This window comes from Pundamilia nyererei, unplaced genomic scaffold, assembly GCF_000239375.1.
Source record: "Pundamilia nyererei isolate P.nyererei 1_Seehausen unplaced genomic scaffold, PunNye1.0 scaffold00047, whole genome shotgun sequence".
Taxonomy (NCBI): Eukaryota; Metazoa; Chordata; class Actinopteri; order Cichliformes; family Cichlidae; genus Pundamilia; species Pundamilia nyererei.
The window spans coordinates 617,178-636,704 of NW_005187448.1; the positions used below are offsets into that span (position 1 = coordinate 617,178).

Here is a 19,527-nt window from a genome sequence, read left to right on the forward strand (position 1 = left end):
TTAATGTTGGTTTAAAATGGAGCACTGTAACAAAAAATAATTTCCCCCAGGGATTAATAAAGTATTCTGATTCTGATTCTGATATTTTCTTAGCCTTTATCATACTCTGTCAACACAGCAATCTCAGAAACCGTACAGTAATTTTTGCTGTGGATGACAGGGTGAAGAGTGGCGACAGCCTAGAGTCATAATCCAGTGAAATATCTGCGTCACCTCTTACAGTTTTCCTGTAATCTGAGGTTAAAGTTGAGAATATATAGAGTACAGTAGAGTAAATTGTGCAAAGTTTACTATCAATTTTCTCAAAAACCGTACAGTATATTTGGCTGTGGATCACAGGGTGACGAGTGGCAACGGCCTAGAGTCCGAATCCAGTGAAATATCTGTGTCACCTCTTACAGTTTTCCTGTAATCTGAGCTCAAAGATGAGAATATTAAAAGTACAGTAGAGTAAATTGGGCAAATTTTATTGTTAATTTTCTCTGAATCATACAGTAATTTGGGCTGTGGGTCACAGGGGGGAAAGTGGAGATAAACCAAAACTGGGAGTGGATTGTGAAGTAAAATAGAGTCAGGACAGAAAACACTGCGTTTCTAAGCCAGTCGGCACCTATACCGTAATATGCGTAAGAGTAGTGCAACCACATTTTAGGTGCGGCTGGCGGGGCGGCTAGCTTGACTGTGACTTCGTAAGTGAGGGCTCACTTGACCGCAGTCTTTTGTCACCATGCTGCACCATAGCCGGGTGAATTAGGTAGCGGGCTACGTATTAACCTCTATTCATGTGACAACATCAAATCGTGGCTCACATCAAACTGTCACTGCAGAAAAAACTTAGAGATGCACAAAAAAATTCTCATTACTACAAGCCTCAAAAAAAAAAAAAAACCTGCTGTCAGCGCAAACATCTGGCAAAGCTCATCTCTCCAAAGAAAGTGAAGCTTGTTCCATTTCCCGGTTTTTGGTGTAAAACAACAACCAGGCCAAAATAAGAGCACTCCGCAGAGCTACATTTAGAGCTATTTGAGATTGTGGTTGTGTGTTTTAGAGAAAGAGGGCAGGGCACCACACTGTGACGTCGCAAACAGTCTGGACTGGATCAGAAAGGCGAGTCGGCTCCACAGCAGCGGCTCTCCCTTCCCTCGCTGCCAGTTCTATCCTAGTGTCCCCCCCAAGAAACCACTCGCACCGCAAGTTGTTTCAATGGGGCAGAACTGGCTGAAAATAGGAAGGTTATACATAGAGGTCACAATTTGTCAATGTCCACGGCCGAGGTTTCTGTGTGTATATGTGACTGCGAGAGAGAAAAGGGGAGACAATGAGTTATTATTAGCTCGATATCAATTTTCTCCCTCTAATAACCTTAATGTCAGAGCTGAGTTCGTCTCATTGGGTCGACCTGGTTACCATGGCTACTCATTTAGCACTGATTGTCATGTACGATATTCACAACTGTTATAGCTCATACAGCTGCAAAGCAGAATTAATAGAGGACATCCCAGCAGGTAATTATAATTGGAAAGGTAAACACAGCAGACTAGCTGCTTGTGTGTGTGTGTGTGTGTGTGTGTGTGTGTGCACAGTATTCAAGCACACTGCAGGTAATCTTGCTTTATTGCTCACAGATGTGGAAACACGTTCATATGACAGTAACAGGCTACAGTATGTTATTCTGTATTAAATGACCACTTTACCAAATTATTACTTTTCTTTATAAAAGAAATCTGAGTTGATTTTACAGAACGTTCATGAGAAAGGTGACATTTGATCAGCTGCTCTCTGTTGGGTCTGTCTTTCTGTATATCACAGCTTCAGAGGTCACGTGCACTTTCACTGTCGTCGCATCTTTGGGTTATGGCTTCCTCTCCGAGTATGTGCAGTACTTTACACAATGAGACATGTTTACAAGCACGTCTAAGACAGACTTTCTTCTTTATGGTTTTCCATGGGATCTTCTCTTTCTTTTTTACATGTGTGTGGATGTGTCTGCCCCACAGGGAGCTGAGTGCCAGGTCAGAGCCAGTAGCTGAGTGATGCTGTCAGCCTGCTAAGCCTTTGTGGATTACACTAAAGTGGGCCCCTGGGGTTGCTCAGACATCAGCGCAGCTCTGCCCAGTTTTGGTCAAAGCATAGCACAGCTGTTACTGAGCTTCCTTTTCCATCTTCACCCTGTCTGTGTATTGATAACTTTACATTGACATCTAAGACTCTGGGGATCTGCTAAACACCCAAGAAAGACGCAACGCCAACTGCAAGAAACCGAGCATGAATGCAGGAATACTCTTTTGAAGGTAGGCGTGGAGGCTACAAGATGAACATTGTCTGATACTGATCTACACAATCAGTACAGAAAATGCTCAGAGACATGATTTTACTGACTTCATCCTTACTTTGAGGAGCTTCAACAGATTTATGAGTTTCACCTTAGACAGCAGGAGAAGTTTATTTTAAAGGCAACAATGACAAGGACAGAAAAAAGCGACAGATTGCTGAATTACGGAGTAAAAGTAGAGGAAATAACAAAGGAAGCTCACAGACAATGACTGATGAACTACTGTTTCTGCAGATGAAGTCATGTTCTTTAATGCTCTTATTAATGAAGCATATCATTGAAGTGTTGAGTGTCAGATTTAAGAGACCTGGTGGGTCCTTGGCCACCAGCAGTAATCAGTCAGAAGCACCTTTGCACACTCTCCCACACCACAACAAAAAGCCACCCAAATCTTGACATAAAGATTAGAATAAGAACGTTATTAATAAATAATTAACTTAATTAATGTGTTGTTGCAATAGTAATCCTGCTAGTAATCCTAGCCTCTATCAGGGGCAAGGAGCTGATTATGTTATATGAGAAACGACAATTAAAATAGATGATAAATGTTATAAAGTGCTGCAATCATAAAATACAGGTGTGCAGTCATGGATATACTTTAAAGCATACAGTCGGGGAAAACCTGATACGCCACATTGACTGAAGCAGAGTGCCAAGGATTAAGACTGAGGAGGAGCATTTGCTTCCAGATTTGTGAAATCTATCTGAGAGCGACACAAACTTATTAATTTGCTGTGTTGAAAATAAGTACAGTAAATGGACCGTGTTATTACCGCAAATGAGAGCGGAGGCCCAGTCGTGGCATTACGAAACAGAGAGAAACGTGTTGCTGCCAGTTCATTTATTAAGGAACGGCGCTGCAAAAACTCCCCCGCACAGGTCACACAGGATGCACTTGCAAGAACTAGAATCGACACATGCACTCATCATAAGTTTTACCATCACAGAAAAATGTTATAGACCGCAGAAAGACATATTTTCCAGCAGCTTTGGCCATCTCTTCTCCTGATGACTGACACCTGGGCTAGTTAGTGCCCTCATTAAAAAGCACTTAATGAAATAAGGTGTTTAAACGGGGGTTTTACACTGAGGTCTTTGTGGTTAATGAATCAACACAGCGCAGATGGAAAAATGGAATAGTTGGATATACAGGTAAAGTCTCACTAGATCCCATAAACCTAACACCTTTTAAAGGTGAATATCCTTCTGTAAGGGACTGCTTGTGGAACATTCACATTTCCTATTGGCTCTGACTCTTCGTGGAGGTGGGGGGGCTTGGAAAGGTCACCTCAGTCCCACGTATTGTGTGTCGTGTTTATTTGTGTGATTCGGAAAGGACCAAAGCATTTCTAAAACGCTGCTTCTACATTTTAGCAGTAATTATAAAACGAATAAACACTGTAAGGGAGATTTTGAATTTCTCAAGTCTGACGATAGTTTGTTTTTCAGATGAACTAAAGAGGAACTGACTTTATGAGAAATTAATTGTGCTCAGTGGATCCAGTAGCCTCCGTAGCCTCGCTGACCTCAGAGAAAGATCGTCGCTCTCATCATCACCAACTGATTCTGTTTAACAAGCTGACAGAGGGCTTAATGAGAATCATTCCTTTTGATAAACAGCTAAAAGGCTAAAAAAGTTTAAAGAAAGTTGGAGATAATAGAAGATAATAGGACAGACGTGAGACAGAGAGGCACCAAAAACAAAAGCTATGAAGGAGATATGAAGGGACTCTGCTTTGGTGATTTCCTCCTTAAAATGTTCAAAGGTCAGACAGCGGTTAGCAAAACGTGCTTGTTCCAGTTTGATCAAAGCTCCCAGTTTTTGGATCGAATGTCAATCAGCGCATACGTCCTTATCAGCGTTTGTTGTTTTTGAAACATGAATGTTTTGTAAGTTGAGCACTAAACTAACACAAGCATTGTGCAAGTCTTAGTTGGATTTTTGTGACATGTGGATGCAGGTGTCACTGTGAAGTTTCTGGTCACATGTACGTGCACGTATGTGTTATGAGCGAGAGTGAGGGTTGCATTAGTGCACTGGTTGAAAACAAGCTTTTTTCTTGCTTCCCTTCAATGTAATCTATCTCTATGCTCCCAGCGCCATTAAATACTATATTTCAGACTCCAGTGTGATGAAAATCTGAAAAATTATAGGTCTGAATATGGAGTAATAAAAAAGTGTATTTATTGTGATGTTAATTAGATACATGTCTATAAAGTCTCCAAATCAAACAGTTAAGCCCACTTAATCATATTAGAATACAAAATGTTTCAAGCGTTGGTTTAATTTATAACACGGAGCACATGCAATGGAAACTTCAGTAGAAAAAGATCTGAACCCCAGAGAGTGCACGTGCATGCATGTGCACACACATTCTGAATGCTTGTGGCAGCTCACTGACCCGCTCCGTGTGCTGTGTAACTCCTGTTCTCAGAGGCCACCCTTCTTCAGCCATTCGGTTATCCAACTCACATCAAAGCTGATGGAAGGCTGGCCCGTGGCCCAGCGCCATGACAGACTGGCGGGAAGCCCGGAACTCGAGCCCCTGGCTTGAGGCCTGCAGGCCTGGGGCTGGAGGTTGACAGGGCCCGGCTATGAGGGCCTGATGAATGGGTTCTGGCACTCGGCTGGTGATGTGTGTGCGTTCGTGTGCGTGCACGCACACAATACTCGGGCTTTCAGGGAAACGTTTTGATTGGCTGTAGTGTCAGGCAGAATGAGGCAGATCAGCTTTAGGTCTTCTTACACCCAGAAATTTGGTTCCCCAGGGTCTCACAGACAAATGCAGAAAGATTAGTGCAAACACATACTACACAACAGTGCACATCATTACATGCGAGGCTCCCCTGAGCCCTTATCCTAGATGGAAGACATTATTCACCACTGACACAGTGAATAATCACGTGCCTTTGAATCCTCATATACTTTGACTTGAATTCATATAGTCTGACTTCAGTTTAGAGCTTGGAGACAGACCAGTTATCTCATTTATAGGAAATACCTCAGATTTACTTGGAATCCATTTTCCACAGCTGCACAAATGCCAAAGTGGAAGCTAATTTCACAGCAAACAAGATGAAAACACATCGGCACAGAAACCACGTTCGACATTTGAACTCAAAATCTAAAATGCATGTGACACAGTACATTATCCGCTAAAGCACACCGAGTTAAGGCACAAACTTGATGTGCCGCTAATCCTATTCTGTTGTTGATTAATAATGTGTACATGTGTAGAAATATCAACAGGACACCTCTGGACTATGAAGAAAAGGACATACGATAAAAGAAAACACCTGAAATTGTTCCAGATTGGCTTTGAAAGTTAAAAAGTTACAGACAATAGAATAAGGAAATTCTTTCTGACTCAAAAGCTCAAATATGAAACATGGAGAAACATATTCAGCCCTGCAGCAAAACGGGGGAAATATCTGGTGCCAATATTTTCCTCACTGTCTCATTTTTTTCCCTCAGCCCTTCACTCTTACACTTCATGTACTTCACTATCACACTAATTCTATATTTCTTCTCTCCCCCGTGGCTCTCCCAAACTTTCTTTTGGATATCAGTGCGGAGAAATATGGCTTCCTGTTTATATAGAAGACGGCCAGAAATGAAAGTGAGAACGGCGCTCTGCCCACAAACAATACATGGCATTGGTTTCATCATGCTCTTCTCCAGGATGAAAGTCTTGTGTGTGCACTCCTTTCATAAGCGGCTATATCAGGTACCACGGTGTTAAAACTGTCACCATCTGTGTGTTTTTAGCACTCTGATTCCCATCCAGTCTCCAGCTTAGCTTTTAGCTCATCACTCGTCCTGTGGTTCTTAATGATTGTTGGAGCACTACAGCGTGCCGTCTGCCTAGGGAAACAAGCTAAGACTAACTAAGGCAGTGTGTTAACCTGATGCATAGTGCACTCTGCCATCAGCCCCGAGGCTAGGTTAATGAGACACAATTAAATTATAAAGGCATCCTGCTGTGCCACTTCTTTTTATACTGCTTGGATGGGTCCGCATTAGATGGCAAGTGCCCAAAACACGCATTCTGGAAATGGTTTGAAATATAACTAAATTCAAAAACCATATTGAGGGGAGAGCAACTAAAATATACCAGGTGTTACCGACTGACCGTACAAGAACCGAACTCGTTTGGTACATTGCGCTGAAATGTCAAGCTGAAGACATGCTTTGCAATCAACGGGATGTTTAGCAAGCTACACTTCACGAGGAGGGTGTCTGTAAGGCAACAAATACATAACTGCCAAGGAAAATTGTTTCCACTGTCCTGATCGTGCTGTTCCACTCGCTATGTCTCTCTCTCCCATGGTGCACCAGTAAAACCAGTCACCCATCCCAGCAACAGTCCAATGCAAGTCTGCAGACATGTTTCAGACTTGCACAAATAACTCACTGTCTGCAGAAGAGTTTTTTTCCTCCTTAAAGTCTGAAATGAAGTTGAGTGGAAGTTTATTTGGGAGTGTAGAGCATTTTTGGGTCCTGTCCATTTCTATAATGTGTGGATAGTATTTCATTTCACTTCAATCCTGGAGGAAAAGATACAAAAAAATGTTACCTAGCGTTGGGTAGTCGTGGAAAAGATGACACAAGCTGTACACGCAGCATTTATGAGAATTTTTGCATTGCTCTGTGTGCGAGCACAAATGTCTCATTTTATGTGCGCGTGTGTGCGTGTGTGTTCAGCCTATGGATGTGTATTTGTGTGAAAGCGAACATTCATGAATGTGTATGTTGGATCAGGCTGTTGAAGCTCTCTGTACACTGGCCCTTATAAGGTGCAGGTGTTTTCAGTCAGACCGTGGTTCCTAAGTCCTCACCCGAAGGGTTTTAAGAGACTGACATTCCTTTTAGACCTGTCCCCCTGCACTGTAGCTCGAGGGAGACGGTGTATTAACTTAACCTACTGCAGCCACCAGCTCACTGACTTCTTTTACTGTTTTGGCACAATTCTACAGAACTTTGCAGCACAGCAAGCAGATATGCACATTCTCCCTGGATAAAGCTACAACCGTCATCAAATGTGTGCACAACAAAGTCAGACGGCACAACATGTAACGTGTCACATCATCTGCTATTTCAACATTAGACTCAGAAAAGGAGTGATGACTGGAGAAATAGGTGAGGGAGGGTACGGAGAAGGAGGAGGACGTGGTTGTTTTCTGCATGATCGTAATATATGGCTGTTCCTCGGACCGCATTGGGCTTTACGAGAGCACAAATCTCAGACACAAACACACTCTGAAGCAGCTACACAGACATGACTTCCATCTTTAAGCATGTTTTAAGATGAGACTGCGATCTAGCAGAGGCACACCCACATCTGTGAACTGACAAAGAATGGGTGACTCTGGCAACTTTTGAAAGTACTGCTTGAAAATTGTGTGTTTAGCTCTTTGTGGCTCCGGTTCAGCTTGAGTTGTAGAGAGTGGCAATGCAACACCATCAAATGAAAAAGAAGCATAAGACGGTAGCAGAAGCTTTCAGCGGTATCCCAGAGTAACACGATCTCTCCTCAAGGGAGGCGCAGCATCCTCAACTTGACTGTTTAAAACCCACAAACAGCAGAGAGCACAGATTACAGTGTTGGCTTAACAGACTAACAGCTACACGTCACATCATACGTAGAACTGTGACAGGGCAAAATAAAATGAAGCCACCCTGTGATGCTCAGATAAGCTTTCAAACACTGCAGGTATACTTTTTGACGGATATACGCGCATTTAGACATCTGACAAACGTTGTTGGCATTCCTGTGTGAAAACTGTGCACTTTCTGGTTTTCTGTTATAAAACTCAAAAATATGAGTGTGCTGCTAATGTCCATAGCCACAGATTTGCGGTGTAAGATTTGGCCTGACGCATAAACCTGTCTGTGGACAAAACTTTTTTCTTTTAAATGCTTTGGGAAACTCGGTCACGAAAGGGTCTTAAACCATATATCTGCTAAGATAAGAACGATCTTTCCACGGGTGTAGATCACACTTAAAGAACTCTACCTGTACTCCGTTTGCCTTCCTAGCGCAGACATCCACTCCTGTGTCTAACAAATCAAGCTGTGCGAATGCCACGGTGCAGCGTGAGCTCAAGAACAGAGAGCTATATTCAGTGCTCACATTTGTTTTATTGATAGAGACCTGAGGTGAAAATTCCATATTTCTTTTATTACATGTCGAACTGCTAAGAATGTGAGCTAAAACATCCCATATGCAGGCGGCTTTCATTTCTTTTTATATAAAGTGTTCTTGATTTATGAGCCCACAATGTCTTTTTCCTGCATGAAATAAATTATGGAGGTGAATTCCCCCCCAATGAAAAAAAAGGGGGGGGATGAGAGACTGGGAGGGAGACAGCGAGACAGCGAACCACAGGGAGTGCACAGAGAAAGCAGTAGGGAAGTCCTCGATCCAAAGTGACACCATCTGCCAAGTTTAAGGTGCGTATCTGCCCTCCAGGTCCTTATAACAAGTTATGAATATGGAAAAAGAAGGTCCGCTCAGCTGCTTAACAGCTTTACTGTTTGTCTTCCTGTGCTTAGCTGGGAAATTAATAGGGAAAGTGGGTATTCATTGAACATTTACAAAAATAAACTCTGGTGAATTTTATCTAGGAACACGGTTCATGTTATGAAAACATTGCATGTGTTCAGCTGACACCCTCATCCACACCAGCTGAGTGCCCCGTCCAGCTTTGATTCTCTCTGCGTGCTATTGAAAACCATTATGTTGCCAATGCTTTCGGATTTTTGGTTCGTATAAACGTGTTTCAAAGGATATTTATACTTGACGTCCATTCTTATTAATTCAAAAGTCATGGCTCTCTGCTCTGTGAGTCGGCACAATCGTGTTAATATTAAGAACTGTTTTAGCTAATAATACTTCCTATGACTAACCACATCAGGCAATAATTGCACACATGCATTCAGGAATAAGACCTCAGAAATGGCCTAAAAACTGATACACAGAGGATACTTGCATCCAACGACGCATCATCAACCACCCTCCATTGTGACTCCAATCAAGCTTCCTGAACCTTGATCTGGATACACCTTCTAAAGCTGTTTGGTTTGGTGGTCTGAATAGATGAGCACATCTTCCTTTGTACCAAGATGTTTTAACTTTGAGTGCTCCACACTGTAGTGGTTAACACATTTGCATGCCACATTAAAGACACCCAGTTGGGTTCCAGGTGGGGACACATATCAGGAAGGGTGTCTAGTGTAAAAATCTCCCATAAGAAATATGCAGATACTGCTGGGACCCCTTATGAACTAAGGGATTGCTGAAAGAAGCTTCTCTTGTGTTTTATGGTTGTAAATAGCAAGACACATTCAAAAGATATGTAGATAGAAATGTACACACACATGACTCAGTACCTGATTTAAATACCCAGTACTTTTGTAAATACCATAGAAAAGAGACAGGGTTTTGGCAAGAGGTTCCCCAAGTCTAACAAGAAAATACACCTAAAAATGTATGATCTCAGGGTGCAAAAAAAGAGGGAAAAAGAGCAATTGCAGACCTGCACCTAAGCAATTTACATGTGCTTTCACCTTCAACTGACTTTCACCCAAGGGTGTAATTTAGATTTAAACTGTGGAGGACACATCTGGGAAATACTCAATGCTCCAAAATAATTGTCTCATTCATGCTCATAATGCAATGCGCATACCCTGTAACCCCTCGGCACTCAACACAAATTAGTAGTATATAAACATCATTTCTAAGTCACAGGGTTGGACTTTTTGTAATTTGACATCCTGCCCTGAAATACGTATAGAGAAATTGGCAATACACTCTAATTCTGATTTACTCAGTGTGTTTAAAGAGCGATTTAAAAGAAGACCTTATCACTCATAATGAATTTATTCCATGTGTAGAAAAGGAATAAATATTCAAACTTAAACAGGATCTATGAGTAAAATTTGTCAGCAGTTCCATCTTGACAAATTTTCCCGCAATGATGAATTTAGAAAAAATGTCTTAGCATATGTACAGAGACACCAAAGCTCTCCTTTATTCCAGCCACCCTTCGTTCATGCATGCACATTTAAAGAACATCAGAATTTATTTCAACAAAATAAAAATGCTTTTTCCCAACATGCACGTGCTCTCACTTACTTACTTACGTCCTTCTTCTCTCTGTATCAGCCAGTCTGTTCTTTGGGTGATATTTTCCTTTAACAACTTAACATTTCACTGTTTCCTATCAAGCTGCGTTTATGCGTTTATGCTTTCAAAGCAATGTAGACTCTTAGAAGTAGCAGAGATCTGGTGTTTTAATGTAGCAGGCATTTAGTGTTTGAAAACCACACACACTGTTTACACCAGGGAGACTGTTAAAAAAAAGTATATAAACAGATGCTGGCCAAAATTACTCTTCTGACTCAGCTTGTTACCCTCACTCCATAAATACTTAGTTTATTAGGATCAGGCCCATTTCTCTCCATCAGTACAATCACGAGGCATTTGGCTGGTAAGGCAGGGCTGGGCTGGTTTGAATGGTCTGCAATTATTTTCTCAGATAAGCAGCTCCAGGCTCGAGAGCTGGGAGGCACTCCCATGCCGTGACATAATATATGCCATTATTATTGTGTCTTCTATATCCTATAGTTTGTCCTTTTTTCATTCTGCAGGGAGAGTCCTCCCCCTTTCTACAAGCATCTCTGTCTTGGCAGCTGCATGTTCCTGGTTACTGGTCGGCGGTTACATGGTCCCACCAACGTGCTGAGTGTTATATTGTTTGTTGTCTCTCTGTGCTCTTTTTTTTCTGTCCTTTCTTTTCCTCGCGTCTACATGGCCACTCACTTTGAATCTGGTTCTGTCTGAGGTTTCCTCCTGTTAAAAGTTTTCCCCCTCTCTTTTGCCAAATGGTTGCTCATAAGCAGTTATTGGATTTGTATCTATAATGTAAAATTTGTGTAAACAAAATCCAGTTGAAACTTAAAAGAACGAGACAAAGGTTTGAACAAAGCAAACTCTTTTTACATCATTTAGATTCCCCAAAGCAGCTACTCTTTGCTTTGATGACAGCTTTACAGACTATTGGCAATATCTTTATCTTTACCATCTTCACGGGGTGGTCACCTGGGATTGTTTTCAATTAACAGGTGTTGACCTAAACTTAACAGAGGTGGAATGAGTTGGACCGCAGGGTTAAGGAAAAGCAGCCAAAAAGTGCTCAGCATATGTGGGAACTCGTCAAGACTGTTGGAGAAGAATTCCAGGTGACTGCCTCATGGCTGAGAGGATGCCAAGACTGCAAAACAAAGGTGGCTAATATGAGGAATCGAAAACACATTTTGATTTCTTTACATGTTTTTCTTACTGCATGCAGTCAGATCTGTTAATCAGAGCTTTAATTACCTGCAATATTTTTCCACTGTTGTCCAGTGCTGAGAACAGTAATTATAGTTACAGTGAGGGCAGTCCCATTGATTAAAATGGAAATCTGAGATAAAGCAGGAGGAACTGAAGCGTATAAAGGAACTCTTCAAAACCATCTGCAAGTGTTTACTTAGATAATCTAGACATCTTTAGATTTAGTTCTTTATCTTATGTTTGACTGCTTTGAACCACCTGAGATTATAGTTAAAGTCTGTCCTGAAACATAGCTCTCTATTCAAACTGAAGCTAGAATCTCAGCAGAGCTGCAGTTCAAAGTCACAACAAGTGGGAAAAATATACTTATGTGAGGAGGATTTTTGATAACAACACTGAAAACGAGTTTTTTAAGTAAAATAAGTTGTGGGATGTTGTTCCACCCAAATGTGTTAAGCAATTCCTAAAAAAACCGACTGTGCACTGTAAAAAATTGTAATATAAAAGTATTTTTACAGTTTTGTACTGTTCTTCTAGAACATCATTAAATTTACATAAATAGACTGATTTTACATTTCAAATGTAAAATAACATAAAATCATTGTAAATGTAATAAAACATAATTTTCTTGTTTTTTAAATGTATTTGTCTGTACGTGTGCATATGCAGATTGTTAAAATACATTCACAAATGCATCATAATTTCACAAATATTTGTCTGTTATTTGAAAGATTGTACTGTTAAATTCAAATGTAATGCTATGGAAAAATATATTAAATTATTCTTATAAACTTTTTTTTATATCAAACAATCTTATTTAGGGCGATCGTGGCTCAAGAGTTGGGTGTTCATCTTGTAATCGGAAGGTTGCCGGTTCGAGCCCCGGCTTGGACACTCTCAGTCGTTGTGTCCTTGGGCAAGACACTTCACCTACCGCCTACTGGTGGTGGTCAGAGGGGCCGATGGTGCGATATGGCAGCCTCGCTTCTGTCAGTCTGCCCCAGGGCAGCTGTGGCTACAACTGTAGCTGCCTCCACCAGTGTGTGAATGAATAGTGCAATTGTGCAGCGCTTTGAGGGTCTCGAAACGCGCTATATAAATGCAATCCATTATTATTATTATTTAAACCAACTGTTAACTGTATATTTCTGTACATTAAAGTATTATTATTCATAGTGCTGCATTTATTGACCTTGTTTATAGGTAATTTCATTGTTTAATCACATTAAATTGTTAAAGTTAAAGTTATTTTCTGTTATTTTCTGTTATTATTTTGGCGCCCCAGCTGCTGGAATATTACTGTTTTTTAGGATTTTTTATTTTTACGGTGTGTTTTACTCTAAATTGTAAAACTGACTCAATAAAAGAAACTGAAAGAAACAACATTTCGTTGAAATATCACATATAACACAAATAACTAAAATGCAAGTTAAAAATGAAAATAAACGTTTTTAGTGTTTTGGCTTTTCATTGAGTCAGTTCAACATTTTTAAGTAAAATTCAATCAAATGTGTTATTGCGTGGAACAACTAGCAATAACACATTTAAATTTCAGTATGCTACAATATATATACAGTGTATGGATTTTTGTGTCTGCCCATGCTTGCGATAAATATTTATTCTTGTACACAGGACTGTTTTGCCGTGAGTTGGGGATAATGTATAAGATTAACAGAGCAGTGGAGGAATTCACACCCAGCTGTGGAAATAAGTTGCAGTGAGCGAGAACAGAATGAAAGCCTATTCACGAGAGAATGAAATAACATACAGTGAATGAGGTGGAAATAAAGTTCACAAGTTTAAGTGGAGGACGCTTTCAGAAAGGGAGGAGGGAGAAGTAGTCTGCAAGCACACAGTAGCAGATGCTGATTTGTGATTTCGCTCACACGTTTTATAAATGATGCTGGCCTTTCAGAAAGATTAGTCCACATTTCTACACTCAAAGAGGCAGAGGTTAACTACCAGTTTGGAAACACACACTCTTGTTATCCGTAGCTTCCTCGTGACTTCCTCTCTCTTGGCCATTGTCTCCTTTAAACTCAACTTCTTGGCCTGACAAATCAAATTGTGTATTAGTTCCTTTTCCTTTCCAAGTAATGACACACTGCAGGGTTTTTCTATTACACAGCTCATTAATAATACTCTTTATACACTCGCAAGCAAGCAATATTAAATCACAAACACACACACACCCACCCATAGACATGCAATCATATGCACATAAAGCCTCTGGGCTATGACGAGATCATGTCTCAAGTATATAGCAGCTCTGATTATTTTTAATTGCAACATGGAACTGCAATGGTTACATAAATGACAGCTCTAATCAGCTTGCTCCCCGGGACTCTCTTCCAACTCCAGCTCTTGAAAAACAAACAGACGGCGTCACATCCCGGCTCGGCTCGACCACAAAACACACATCAGCACCCAGCATTACTTGCTGTGATGTCATACACTTTAATGGCTCCAGACAGTTAGTTTGAGAGAGAACAGGAGGACTGAATACATGCAGCACATGGAAGCGCATACTGTGCACATAAGCATAAAGGTGTTGGCACAAGTGCTCATGTGCTCCCTGACATGTGCAGATACAGTGAATGGATGTGATGGTGGTTAGAGTAAGAGCGAACAGCGGACTTAGAGTCAATGGCAAGCCTTTGGATAGTTCTAGGGTCAAGAGGGTAATGATGGGTGAGGGAAGGGTTAGAAAGGAGTGAGAAATGGGGTGTGTGAGGGACACTAGGGCATACAAATGTCACATGGCTGCAGAGATTGTTTTTGTCAGGGCCTGTGGTTGTAACCTTAGCCTTTCTTTCACTGCTCTGCTATGTGAAATAAGGGCGTTGAAATCCCTAGGCCAACCTTACACACAACATGGGGCTCATCAGTCTGACCAAATTTGCACGTATGTACGTGTCTTTGATTCACAGGCTCATATATACAAGAATAGAAAAACTATACAGGACATAAACAACATACAGTACATGTTGACGTATACTGTGTGGCTATTTAACATGCACCACACGAGAAAAGCAAAACAAGCATAGCACGTGCATGCAACACACAAACAAATGCAAACACTTGCACATGTGCCAGTAAGAGCGAGCATTTAGCTCTGTCTACACTGAGTTCACAGAGGGTTAGCCGGAGCGGCTCTCTAGCTCGGTATAAAGATACAAATCAAACATGACAGATGGACACACACACACGCATGCACGAACCTCTATAAAAGTTTGTAATGCAACCGCACCATGCCCAGAGACGCCACGTACCAAAAAAACACTACATCAATTATCATATCAACATTCAGCCTTCATCGGCACAGCGGGATTTATACCACGCTGTGGGGGGAGCCAAACCCCCAATCGTCCCTAACTCATTGATCGGTCCTTCATCCAAGACAAATATGCTGATACTGATGAACTGTGATTCGAGGAAATGCTAAAGTGCTCACAATACTCACAGCGGTTCCCAGTCCCAACACAATATAGAGACCTGGGGACAAACCAAGGCTGGGAGCCAATGGCGTTGCTTGCTTTGGGCTATGGTATTGTTCGACCACCTACCCCGCTGCAAACAGACCGCCTTTTCCCTCCATTGCCTCCCTGACCTCCAATCTAGCTTTCCTACTTTCCCTGCTTACCCTCCCCTCTCTCCTCGTCCACACTCCTGACTGTCCATTCTGTTAAGCTGCACACTGAAAACAGACTGGGTGCATTTGAGTAGCAGAGGCAAAAGCGGGGGGCCCATTTAGCCACTTCCTGTTTCAGGGAGCCAATAAGTATGCCCCTCCAGGCCATTGCCATGTGTAAACCAATGAGGATTTTCGTGGACTAGATGAGTTGGCAGAGGTCGGCTTGTAGCTACAAAGACTCCGCTGAATATGCTAATGCTGAAAAATCTCACTCAGCTTGTTTGCACAAACACAGGATGGAATGCTAAATATCCGCCTGATTTGTTCTGGTTTTGTTTTTCAGCGTGTGGTTGATGAAAGTAAGCTGACTGTCTGAGAGATAATTGATGAACTTCAAGCCTGTGAATTACGGACACTCTGTTCACCAAATGTATACTGCATGCTAATCCTAACCAGAGTTCAAAAACAGTGAGATATAGTTTCTCAGCTTCTCACACTAGCTTTCTCCCATTTTCTTGCTTTCTTGCACACAGACACACACACACTCACACGAATATACAAAGTGTATTAGTACAGCTGGCTGTCAGGTCCTCTAGCTCGCCAAGAGGTCTCTAAGTACTGAAGGCTTTTCTTCCTGTCACAGCATGGGGTAGGCAACTATTTCGTAGCGTACGTGTGTGTGTTAAGAGCGCATGTTTTCTGCTCGCTGCTCCAACCTTGGCAGCAGCGTGTCTCCTGACACCCACAGGAACAAATTTGTCTTTGGGGTCTGCTTCGGCTTTTTCCGATGTGTGAGTGCGCGGGCACATGTGAGTCGACAGGTCTGCTCATTATCACTACCACGGGCAGCAGGGAAAAAGGTGAAGGAGAGTGAAAGAGGAGGTAAACAAGGGCAGAGCTGAGGACATGATGGCGAACCTAAACACGCCATTGATGAAAGCCAAGCTACAAAAGCGCAGTCGATGTAATGAACCATTAAACCCTTTAAGCGCAGTCAGGCCATCTTGCAATAAGGGCTTTCCTATCATTGTTTCTCTAAATTAAGACATTTGCTGTAGTAACCCCGATCTATGCAAGTATAAGATTACACGCAGACAGTGGGTTGCAGTGCTGATGCTGCTAGTCACCCTGTGGAATGTGGACAGAGTAGTGTGTGTGTGTGTTTTCCCAGCTTGTCTCAGCTCTGCTGTGTTGTGGTCAGCGAGCCTGTGTGTGGTCCTGGTGTGGTTCAGCTGCTCAGAATCATTTCCATTTAAACATATCTGTGGTCCTCGAAGCAAACCACCACTGGTATCCACGCCATTGGAGGTAACACCGAAAGTTTTGCCCTTTGCGTGACCGCCCATGCATATTGTGTTCATCGTGCATGTATGCAGAAATGCCTGAATGTGCGATTCAGCCATCGCTTGTCTTCCGATATATTAGCAAAGGAGATTTGTCTTGTGCATAATGGTGAACAGAGTTAGAGTAGCATGAGTGCTGATGGATATGTTGGGTTTGAACTTCAGGGCCCCTTTAGGGCATTGTGTCCAAGTGACTCCTCTCTTAGGGGTTCCTCCCCACCTCAAACAGCAGTGCAGATTGGATCACTGGGAAGGAATGCGGATGAAAATACCCCCATTGTTTGTCACTTAGTTCTTCTTTGAGTCTTTCTTCTCTGACAGATGGGGATGGCTTTTTCAAAGGCTCTTCTTCAAATTAAGTTTGTCCCAGTTAAAGTTAGTTTCTTTTCCCTCTTTCATTGTTTTCCCTCCCCCTGTTTCTTCCTACTTTATTAAAGTGTTTTTGTCATTGTCACCTGTGTGCATAAGCAGCTGCGTGCTGTGGGAAATCCAGAAAACAGAGTGGAAGCATTTGCAGGCATTTTTAGCACCTGATTGGCTTATGTATCCATCAGTGTGAGGGCAAAATGGCTTACAGAAAACACAGATGAACATTTATCACTCACAGGAACAAGGAAGGGGGCAACAGGGCTGCCATTGTGGCAACACCCCAGAAAGAAGAAAGCTTTCCCAAGTCTGCCTTTTGTACACACACTGGATGCACTTTCCCATAACTCATCTGGCAAACAGGAAGGAATCACAGACTGGGTTGGATGCGTGTTGACCCAAAACAGCTCCAATCCCATTACGCGGTGATAAATGACCCACAAGCAAGTCAGGGAGTCTTTGGACCAGAGAGAGAGGAAGAGAACTGGGAATGATTAAAGTCACAAAGTTCTGCTGAAGGGACGATTTCAATTAAACAGAGGAGAATAGATTAGACCACTAGGACGCTGAGAATTACCTCGCCGCTGGAGCTGGAGTTTCACAGAACCGGCTCGTTGAGAGGTGGGGAAAGAGGGGGAGATGAAGCATGTCCCATTGTTGACCGCAGGGACCTCGGTGTTGATGTGGAGGCCACGGCAGCGCTTCCTCTGACCGGCACTGAAAACGTCTTTGTTGCTTTTTATTTGCAGCATAACATATGTATATGTGGCTCTCTTTGCACTACTCTAAAAATTGTGTTATTGCATGTATGCGTACATGTGTGTGTGTCAGAAGAGTGTCTGTTCCTATGCAATTCCCTGGTCTATTTCTAAGCAGATACAGATGGTTGTTGTGTTGGTCTTCCATTCCAGTGTCGTGGTCTTTATTGTTTCTTTGAACGGGAGGATGAGCCTCTGGGGCAGAGGGGGTACGTGAATGACAAAACAGTGAAACACCAGATGAACATGCAATTCCGCGTGCGTGCACACACACACACACACACACACACACACACACACACACACACACACACACACACACACACACACACACAGTTGCTGCATCTCTGTTTATGGGGAGGTCACAAAGCAGCCAAATATTTCCCCAGACCAAGAGCAGACTCTGTATTAATCAGTCAAATCTGCCAAAAACAACAGCGCAATATACGAAAAATAATGATTCATATTTCATTTTAGCGAATATCTGCTATGCTAAGCTCCTTTCGACAACATCTTTCGACAACCACATAAATTTTTTCAACATCATTTTATTTCAAAAGTACATAAACAGGACCAATGTTGTTTAATAAGGCAAAGCTCAAATATTAACAACCACTCACATCAGAGGACTCAAACATCTCGTAGTCACAGTTTATGGGTACCACTTGCAAATCATAAATAAGACTCTTTTGTTACAATATATTTTTATATACATACACTAGAACTCTTTTATTTTCTCATTGTGGAAAAAAAATATTAACAGACAGACATTTCATCACAACCCCAGCCACATATAATCATCATCAGTATTATCTGTTTTCTTTTTTTTTATCTTCATAAAAAGTCAAAGTTGGCCATGTGTATCTGTCTTTATCCATGTGGGTGTTACGTGGCTTTAATACCCAGTTCCAAGCCCAGCTACAGACCCAGCCCATTAGCTGCTACCTGAAAGGACTGAACGTTGTGGTGCTAGTGTCTGTGGGTGTTACTCAACCACTTGTGCAGTTTTTAAGCTACTAAGTGCATTGTCAGCATTATTACTATGTGATTCTAAACTTTGTATCTCCTCAAAAACCTCGTGATATTGCTAAAGCACCTTAATTATTACTACTTAGCAGCTGTATCCATTATTAATCCTTTCAGATATTTACCTTGTAGGATGGCACGTCAGGGCTAGGGACTTTGTAGGTGGTGAGTTGAAATTGGGCACAACTTTATATGGGGCAGGAGTGTTTTTTGTTTTTTTGTTTTTTTTCGGTGGCATCATTGCGACTCTTTTGCATGCCGAGCCAATCCGACCCAAGTAAAGTTCTCAGTGGAGAGGCATGGTCAGCTCTGGTCACCTGGGGAACAACGCCACAAGTAGGCAGAGCAGTGTCGTAACAAGAGACTGGGTAAGATTCACAGCTCCCCCACACTCCATTGAGTTTTCCTAGAGAAAGAGAGGGGCATTATGGGAACAGATATGTTTTATTTGAATCAGAGGTATACGAAACAGGACTTTTACTATAGTGAGTTATTGTACATTGCAGTATATGTACCTCTGGGTGAAAAGGGTGGCAGGTGTCTGGGCGCCTCCTGTCCTTTTGCATCTTCAATCTTTCGCACTTCAGAGATTCATTATGTGCAGTTGGAGTTAAGGCAATACTAGAGGACATGTACACTCAGCATTACTCCTGCTGGAGTATATTTCCTGTTTGAATGCAAAAGGAATGCCTGTGTGTGTGTGTGTGTGTGTGTGTGTGTGTGTGTGTGT

At 42.0% G+C, this 19,527-nt stretch overlaps 1 protein-coding gene across 2 annotated transcripts in view; it reads right to left on the reverse strand.

The window, feature by feature from the left end:
- Nucleotides 1-18,313: 18,313 nt before the first annotated feature.
- The window catches only part of cacna2d3a (calcium channel, voltage-dependent, alpha 2/delta subunit 3a), a 123,506-nt gene continuing 122,292 nt past the window's right edge, over nt 18,314-19,527 (reverse strand). For both annotated transcript variants that reach the window (XM_013910724.1, XM_005732471.1), the window contains 2 exons: nt 19,313-19,395; nt 18,314-19,203 (listed from right to left, as the gene is read on the reverse strand). In XM_013910724.1, the coding sequence (XP_013766178.1) occupies nt 19,111-19,203; nt 19,313-19,395 (176 nt within the window). In that variant the 3' untranslated portion in view covers nt 18,314-19,110. The remainder of the gene's footprint in view (nt 19,204-19,312; nt 19,396-19,527) is intronic.